Here is a 9,564-nt window from a genome sequence, read left to right on the forward strand (position 1 = left end):
CTAGATACAACAGTAAGATTACAATTTCTTTTGATTAAAAATTCTCAAAGTATTATAATATGTAATTACCCTCTTCTGTGTGTATAAAATATATATAGCGGAATTTGCTTAAACCGAACAAAGTTAATCCGAAAACAGTGACAAAACTTAAAGAAAATAAATCCCCAAGTGTTTTTTGTCCTTCATTTAAGTATCCTCTCTAAACAGAAAATCTATCTTCACTGAAGAAAATTCAACAGTCCAACAGATTTTAGTTTAAGTGAACTCCATTGTATATTCATATATTATACAGAAAGAAATATAATAACATATAAGATCATGTACCGTAGCATGGAAATATATACCTATACTTTTGTACACATACAACAAATGCGTGTATGCAAGTACACATTTAACAAATCTATGTTCGCCTCCATATTAATAGCACTGAAACAGTGCACAGTTACAGACTAGAACTGGCACTTCATCGGTACAGTATATCACCTTGATGGGCACATAGGCCTTGAGACTAAACAGAAAATTCAAACATTAGAGACCTATGAAAAAAAAAACAACAACAGCTAAGGCTCAGGAAATAAAATAATGTTGAGAGTTGACAGTAAGAAAAAATGCACGGGGACAAAATTGGTCATATACTCAGTGTAACGATGAGACTCCCATCTATAGAGACAAGGCAGTAATCTTGTGTTTCGTAAGCATCCATCACATTACTATAAAATTATACAAGCATTGGAATTAAATCAACTATTTCTTCAACTTAAAAAATACGAGAGACCTGACATAACAGTACAACTGAAACAGTTCGCTCCAATTAATTAACAAAAATTTTGTCTATTAAGACCAATCATTCTTTGCCAGTCCACTAATCAGAATGTCTTGAATGGAAAAAGACAAAAAAAGCCTGACAGTTTTTTAGGTTATTTCCCAATGTCAGTTTAAACCTACTTTCTTAATTAAGGAAAAAAAAACCCAACTATTATCCTAAAAAAGTACAGCTAAATCAGTTCATAGCCCTCACAAGTATGAGGGGGCCATCTCTCCAATTTTAAACTATTTAATTTTTTAGGACAAAATAGCTTGCTTAGGAACAAAAGCTTACACAATTAAGGGAAGAAAAAAATGTTCTTATCTTCTCTAGTAATGTTGTCAGTATCTCATTGTTTTCATATAACACAATAGAATAGTACCTGAGTAGTACAGGAGTATTTTTCATGGCTTTCAAAATTGCTTTGCTGCCATTTCCGGTCGTAATGAGCAATAGACGTTGCACAACACACAGCTAGATACACCAAAGGAAAGCTTGTGGTGAAGTCAACATGAAGGACTCCTGTGTGAGTGTGCACTTCGCTACGACAGCACATGGCATTAACGTACACATCCGTCTACCAGAGCAATGCCCTTTCTCTCTCTCACACATGTAACATTATGAATGCTCTCTCTCTCTCTCTCTCTCTCTCTCTCTCTCTCTCTCTCCCATTAAGACAAATCCACAAATTCACATGTACAAAATCTGTCTTCCATTTATGGTACTATAAACAGTCATGGACACTTCAGGGGTCAGAATCTACACAGCATCCTTACAGGGGCATACAGCCATACATGGAGACTGGTATGATGTTCTAGACAGTGTGATATCTTACTTTCATGAAGCAAGTCCTCTCCACAAATGTGAACAGTCCAAACACTGACTACACAAGAACAAAATGGCATCATGAAATTTCATTCAGTGCCATTATTTCTCTTTAAGACATCAGAATTTTGATTTGAATCAGAGTGAATTTGATCTGATGTAAAACAGGAACAAGCTTGCAAAAAGTTCATATCCCCCCCAACCAAGAAAAAACAATTGTACCAAAAAAAAATAAAAAAATCAGTAGAGTCTTTTCCATCATAAAGTACTTCTGTCCAAACTGTTAAGTACAAATAACAAGTTTCTACGAGGGTTGTAGCACCCGAGTGTTCATGGTGGCACAGCCCTATGGTTGCCTTGTGAGAGCTTTTCCATCTCTCATTTTAACTTGCATAAAAACTTAAGGCTAAATTATTCTCAGATCGGTTTTGGGGCTCCTGTTGAGAAATAGTAAGTAGATAAGACTGTCTCCTTTTTACCACAGACCAAATAATTTTTACATCTTTACATTCCTTTCATGTTGTACGTTCACTCAAAACCATAGGACATACAAAGTAGAAATACACTACAAGTGATCCTTTCTAGAATATTAAAGGTGTTATGATTTAACTATGTAACTGGAAGAAATAGGTCAACTTTTCTTTGTCTACAAGCTGTACCTAGGATGACTGGCTGGCAAATTTTTGTCTTTTCTCTCAGAATTTAAATAAGAAACTTTCTTAGCCCTTTCAAACACTTTTAAGAAACCAGATACGCTTTTAGACCATAATACCTTCAATATGATCTTTGATATACAGGAGTATACGACTCCTTCTGATTACAATAGCACCGTTTCTCAAAACTAACACAGCCTCTTTTATCAAGCATTCAATAACAAACACATGCGTAGCAAGCATGCTACAACAAACATTGTTTTTGCAAGTATGATTTAATAAAACAACAACTCAGTATTTGCAAATATACGAAAACAAAAACAGTCTCAGCATTTATAAGTAACCCTTTCTTCAGAGTGATAGCTAGTGAGGGCAACGGCTACACCTTTGTCAATCAAACCTCTATGTACAGAAAACAGCACGGTTTTCAATCCACCTGAAAAGGCTGTTTCCCTCTTGCTCATTTTGGTGAGGAGAGAGTTATTGCCCAAGGCAGCACACAGAGGCCAGAAAAACTGATGACACAGTTAATCAATCCTGTGGACTGAGAATGTGTTCAGCCAACATTGTGACAAAGAAGAGAAGATGTAGATAACGGAACCAAATCTCTGTCGCTACAGGTGCCATGCTGAGATGATTTCATCTTCCTCTCTGTCAGATCGGACAGGAGAAACAGGAAGGGAAATGGAGAGCAATGGCACACCAGCCACTGCACCAGCCCTCACATCATCACAGCAGCCCCTATAATATATATAAACGATGCAGCTTTGTATCACGCAAGCTCACATCTCCTGCACCGGGCTACTCCCATGGTAACGATCACTCACATAGCCATTTTCATTACAGTCCGACCCTTCAGACATTGTCCGGGTAATGCATTCCGTTGACATATTGCGAGAAATGTGTGCTTCGATATCCCGACAGTCCACCACATAATTACTATTTGCCACTCCATTCAGCCCAAGGTTGCCGTTGGGTACATCAGTGTCGTCGCCAGCTACTGATGCTGTGTCTGCATCTTTGCTGGCTTTAGGGAGATTCCTCCAAGAGATTTTCATGTCTTTGAAGGCATTTAAGAGGAAAATACCAGCCACAATAGTTAAAAATCCACAAGCATCTCCGATGATATCCATGACATCCATGTTGAAGAATTCTTTAAACAATATTGCCGATCCCAGAATGACACATGAGGTGAAAAACACATAATATATCGGTGTCACTACCGCCGTATTAAATGTATCCAGAGCTTTATTGAGGTAGTTCAATTGTAAGAGAATGCAAATGATGACAACTGCAAGCAGCACATAGGTGAGCCAGTTCTTGAACTCGTTGTGACCCCGCACTGTGGCTTTGATGGCCGTGCCGAGTCCTTTGGAGCCCATGACAGTGAAAGCTCCCAATGTGGCACACACTGTGACGTAGACCAGGACGTTCTTCTGGCCGTAGCGCGGCACAAAGTAGATGATGGTGACGATGGTGATGACCACCATGCTGCAGGCGTACACAATGAAACCTGGGGATGGCCAAGCCATAAAGTAAACATTCCGTGAGTTATGCATTTGTTTTTGCCTTTGGGAGAGAAAGAGTAAGAGAGATAGAAAGAGACAGAGAGAGGGAGAGAGAAACACTTTACAAGACACAAAAAAGCCCTTTCAAAGAATAAAAATAAAGGAAGATGGATGGAGAGAAGCGTAAAGGTAAACCTTTTAAAACCCTCATTTCTGTAGATATTGAGGTAGTTCTATCTTTCAGGATTTTAACTCATTTTCATGCAACTACCCTTAGCCACTGCAACCCTTTCGTTTAAACGTGCCCTCGACAAAAAATACACAAAATCCCTACCTGGTTCCTTCATCTTGTCCAAGAGTTCCTCCACGTCATGAATCTCCTGCTCCTTCGGCGAGTGTATCACCATGATGGTGGAGCCCAGCACACACAGCAGGCAGCCAACCTTGCCCAGAATGTTTAACTTCTCTTTCAGAACCCTGGCCGACAACACAGCACTGGAAAAAAAGAAAATTAAAAAATTCTACATTAATAGTTATTATTTATTCCATGGGGGAAATTTTGACTTCCTTTTACCTTTCCTAACGATGCAATTCCTCATCCAATGAAAACATAATCATTTTTCTATTCTATTGCAAGGTTAATGCTTAAAAAATCCAGAGAAATAGAATTGATATCATGAACAATTTCAGAGGTATAAGCGCCCCATGATACACAAAAAAACATCAATACTGACAGTATAACGCAACATGTCATTGCTTGTAGCCAGAGTACAGTGAGCATCCTGTACACAGTTACAGCTGAATGAACTTAGAAAAATAATGTAGAGTATCCTTCCCAAGGATGCAACATCCTGTCTGCTGACAGAGCCAGGAATCAAACTAACAACTTCTTTTTAACAAGTTTCATGCCCAATACCTCCACAAGGTAGCTAGAGCAATAGAATTGAATGGAATTTTTAAAAAGACTTCAACACCTTTGGCTCATACATTATTCACAAGCAAATTCAATTTCATATATAATCTGATGTGACATCTTTTCCACTGTAAAATGGATACAGTGACATTTTAGGATTAGAATAAATCATTCTTCTATTATACACAAAAATGACCAATCAATATCATAAGCGCATATTCCCAGCGGAAAAGCAAGCTCTATGCACTTTAAAATGACCAATCAATATCATAAACGCATATTCCCAGCGTAAAAGCAAGCTCTATGCACTTTAAAATCTATATCATCACCCCAGTAGACTTGACAGCATTCTGAATCAATCACAATTTCTGGGAAAACATACAGTGCAAGCTTCCATTTTACAAATGCTTAAACACACTTACATAAAATACAGACAAGACCTTTTGCTGTTTATAGCCATGTACCCATTTACATCAGGGGGAAAATTGGAGTTAAGTGCCTTTCCCAACAACGCAACATGGGGCGGATAGTTTTTAGTTTTAGTAGAGGTTTTACGATGCTTGCAACTGCATAAGGTCAAATGAGCGCCAGAAGATTAGAGGTGTTACAAGAGAGTAACAAACATAAAAAAAGAAGAAGGGGAGATAAGGACCATAGACGTTCGATAGGAAAGAAGAAGCAAACCACACCAGAGCTCCCGCCAACCACCCACAACATTGGGCTGAACTGAGCCTCAAACCTACAAACCCGCAACCACATGAATTCAAGTCTGGTAGCTTCTTATGAAGGAAAAAATGACACAACATCATTTTAGATGCAAAATGTTTTAACTATCTTTCCAGTGCCATTTTATGATACATTTTATTTTTTAAAAGAAAGAAAAAAATGAAAGTGTTAATGTTGAGTGTTGCAGTTTATCGTGAATCAGAATGATAACTAGCATTGGGGCTTGAAACTTATAAGGAAAAAAAGAAAGAAACATTGAACAGTAATAAAAGGAGAAGACAAACAAAGAGTTTTAGAGTGGCCACCAACTATGAGCAGGATGGAGATATATGTATGATAGTTCAAATGAGACAGACAGACAACAAAGTGGTGCGAGGCAGGTGTGGGGATGGATGGTGGTAGTTCTAAATTTACCATAGCCATGACAGAAAGGGTAGGGTGGTGGTTCCATGTTTACCATAGCTGTGAGGGGGTAGGTTGGTGGTTTACCATGTTTACCATAGCTGTGAGGGGGTAGGGTGGTGGTCTACCATAGCTGTGAGAGAGAGGGTAGGGTGGTGGTTCCGTGTTTACCATAGCTGTGAGGGGGTAGGGTGGTGGGTGGTTCCATGTTTACCATAGCTGTGAGGGGGTAGGGTGGTGGTTCTAAATTTACAATAGCTGTGAGGAGGTAGGGTGGTGGTGGGTCAATGTTTACCATAGCTGTGAGGGGGTAGGGTGGTGGTGGGTCAATGTTTACCATAGCTGTGAGGGGGTAGGGCGGTGGTTTTAAATTTTATTAGCTGTGAGGGGGTGGGGTGGTTCTAAATTTACAATAGCTGTGAGGGGGTAGGGTGGTGGTGGGTCAATGTTTACCATAGCTGTGAGAGAGAGGGTAGGGTGGTAGTTCCAAGTTAACCATAGCTGTGAAGGGGTAGGGTGGTGGTTCTGTGTTTATCAAAGCTCAAAGTCAAAGAAAAATTCCATCATAGTATATAGAAAACCCTCACCTGACAATGACACTGAGAGCCCCTAAGGGAGTGACCAATGTAGCTGGGGCAAAGGCGTAAGCGGCGAAGTTGACAAACTCGCCAACAGTCACTGAGGGGGAAAAACACACATCAGATTGTCCGATAAGAAAGACATGTTAGCAACACACTATTAATATTGATTAAATTACTCGTGTTTTCCTTTCTTCAAAGACATGGAAGAAAAGGGGAATGGGGAATTTAATCTTTAGTAATATTTTTCTGACATTAAATAAATATAAGATCTCTTATACTTGTTACTGTAGTAATTAATGTCTCTAGAGCAAACACTATGGGACTAGAAAAAAGATCTTACCCCTTTTATTTACTTTTGAATTAATGATAATAATAATTTCCGATGTTACAGCCATCGTAGATAAGTATAGACCACTTGAAGATTTGAAGGAAATAGCTTTTAAAAAAGGGAGACTTTCAACAATCACATAATTCAAGAACATGTTTACTTTTATACCAAAAGGCTTTACATAGTGGGTCTTAAAAAAAATTGTTTTGTGACACAGTGTCTAAACATTGCCCTAGGGTCGGTGGGATTCGAGTGTTGCCAATTCGTTGTTATGACTGCAGGTCTGACTTACTAAGTATCATGCCAGCCCACCAAAGCCATTCTCTCAGATAGCCAAAGCCACCAGCACCTGGGAAGAGAAAAAATACACAATATGTTCACATAGTAAGACCCACAAAAATTATCCACATTCAGCTGAAGGAGATAATTTTTTAATACAAAACCGCTTGCCAAATTGCAGAAGCAGCAACCTATATTGTCTACAGGAAGGCCAAGGTTAATACTGGGAAGAACAACACAAGTCGAAATTGGCCACCAGTTCATTTATAGTTATATATTATGTAAATTCATTCTTTTAAAATTATAACGTTCGAAATTCTGTACGCATTTGAATTTTCTCTTAAACATTCTTCTGGCAATTAATGGTTCTCAACTTGCAACAGAGGTATGCATAAACACATTCTCCCCTAACTGCTTTAATCCTACAAAAACCTAGTTGCGAAAACAATTAGCCAAGTTGAACATCGCATCTTCATTCAGCCTCAAAGCAAAAAGCAAAAATAGCAGTAAAACAAAATTATAATTATCCCCACCACAGCTTATAAGCCCAGATTTCCCCTCTCCACTGACAACTTTCATCAGAGAAGATAATGGGCCCAAATGATACAGTATCAAAACATCAGTTGTCCGAAAAAGAAGCGACATAAAGTAGTCATTTGGTCGCTTTTAAGCACAAGGGGGCTATCCTGAAAAATGCTGTTTTGAGAAAATCGAAGGGAAAGTTTTTGCCCCTTGTTCAGTTTCTTTAAAAGACACGGAGAGTTTTCTCTACAACCAAAAATATACACACCAATGAAACCAAATTTCTCCTATAGGTAGGGTTGTAAGGCCCACTTTTGGTGTAGGTCAAGATTTCTGGAACCCCCCGAAATCTGGGATAGCCTGCTTGTCCTTGCAACCATTTCAGAAAAAGTAATATTTTGCTCTTCGTGTCTTCCCACACCACGACAGTCATCGCATTCTGTTTTCAGTTCTTGTAAGACATAATTGCTACTCCACTGTTACACCCATGGCAATCCCAGATGTTGCGCACTTGGTCAAGTAGCTTGAAATGGGGGAGAGGGTCAAATTTATTTACCTTCTTTTTTTTCTCGTTTCTCTCACCAGTGTAGAAGGAAACCTTGTGTTAAAAAGGGTGTTAAACTTATCTTACTTACTCATTCTCTCCCTATACCAGCATGTACATAACACCATTACATGTAGAACAGTCAACATCATGCTTGCCTGTCCCCGACCACCTCCTCCAGGCCCTGGGTAATAAACCTATAGCACAGGGCTTACAATTTCCATCTTTCGACACCACTGTTGAGGTAGCGTCGGTAGCCAAGAGGTTGGGCTACGACACCCGTAAATGTGAGATTGCGGTTTCGGGGGATCCAGCTTCAACTCGGTCCGAAGTTGTGTCTTTACAAAAGACATTTCATACTTATTTCCTATTATTTGGCTCGGTCCTTTTGAAGATGGACGTTAAACTCAGAGGTCCTGTCTCTTATATAACCTAATAGTGTTGATAGGGGCATTAAACGTATGTCGTTTAACCTTTCACTACTGTTGATGTTTTAGTAAGTGTTTTACGGCACTTTATATAAGGTCATATAAGTGCCGAAGATTAGAGGTGTTACAAGAGAGTAACAAAAACAAAAAAGGAGGGGAGATAATGATGATAGTGCGGACCAGTCCGACGGATCTCCAACCAGATTATGATGGAGACTATAAGCAGACAGACTCTTGGATGGATCATGAAGGGGGGGGGGGGAGCATAGATGGACGTATTCCGACTACAGTGACCCCAACACAGCGGACAAGTAAGACAAGTAAGTAAGTAAGACGTTTGATAGGAAAGAAGAAGCACATCACACCACAGCACCCGCGCCAAACACCAACACTACCGTTGAAAGTGGCATGAAACCTTTCCACTGACAATAACAACATCAATGTTCCTCACCAGCCCGCACTGAGACCTTCTTGGCGTATCTGAGCAGGCCCAACTTCTTGAAGATGAAGCTGGAGCCGATGAAGATGGAAGAGCTGACCGCGAGGGAGAGCCCGATGATAAAGTCCTGCATGTCCTTCTCGTGGTAGTCCATAGTAGTGGTCTCCGCCTCGCCTGGGCCCGTCACATTCTCGAAGACCCCATCGCTCGTGTTGACCAACGGCCAACCCGTGCTGGAGCCATTGAGAAATGGGTCAGAGGTCACACCCTGTGGGAGGAAACATAAGATATTATAGGATAAAAGATAAGATAAGATACGATACGATAATACTTCATTATCCCAGAGGGAAATTTTTCTTGGCTGTACAGGATCGTAAAAACATATGTAGGTATACGTACAATAAACAAATCATACATTACTCTCATAAAAATTCAATATGAAAAGAAAGTAATGCTATCAAAAAGGTACACATATCACATCAGATGCACCATTCAACCACATACATGCAGGAATTTATCGATCGTGTTTTGTTTCCTGAGGTTTGTTTGTTGTTGTTTTTTCTTGAATCTCAAGCGTGTGTGCGTGTGCGTGTGCCTGTGCGCGTGCGTGT

The 9,564-nt window shown here is 39.6% G+C and overlaps 1 protein-coding gene across 2 annotated transcripts in view; it reads right to left on the reverse strand.

The window, feature by feature from the left end:
• Positions 1–1,157: 1,157 nt before the first annotated feature.
• Positions 1,158–9,564, reverse strand: part of LOC101852424 (magnesium transporter NIPA2) — a 57,578-nt gene continuing 49,171 nt past the window's right edge. For both annotated transcript variants that reach the window (XM_005103025.3, XM_005103023.3), the window contains 5 exons: positions 8,966–9,221; positions 7,034–7,090; positions 6,420–6,510; positions 4,126–4,286; positions 1,158–3,796 (listed from right to left, as the gene is read on the reverse strand). In XM_005103025.3, coding sequence (XP_005103082.1) covers positions 3,066–3,796; positions 4,126–4,286; positions 6,420–6,510; positions 7,034–7,090; positions 8,966–9,107 — 1,182 coding nt within the window. In that variant the 5' untranslated portion in view covers positions 9,108–9,221 and the 3' untranslated portion in view covers positions 1,158–3,065. The remainder of the gene's footprint in view (positions 3,797–4,125; positions 4,287–6,419; positions 6,511–7,033; positions 7,091–8,965; positions 9,222–9,564) is intronic.

Source organism: Aplysia californica, unplaced genomic scaffold (genome assembly GCF_000002075.1).
Source record: "Aplysia californica isolate F4 #8 unplaced genomic scaffold, AplCal3.0 scaffold00355, whole genome shotgun sequence".
Lineage (NCBI taxonomy): Eukaryota > Metazoa > Mollusca > Gastropoda > Aplysiida > Aplysiidae > Aplysia > Aplysia californica.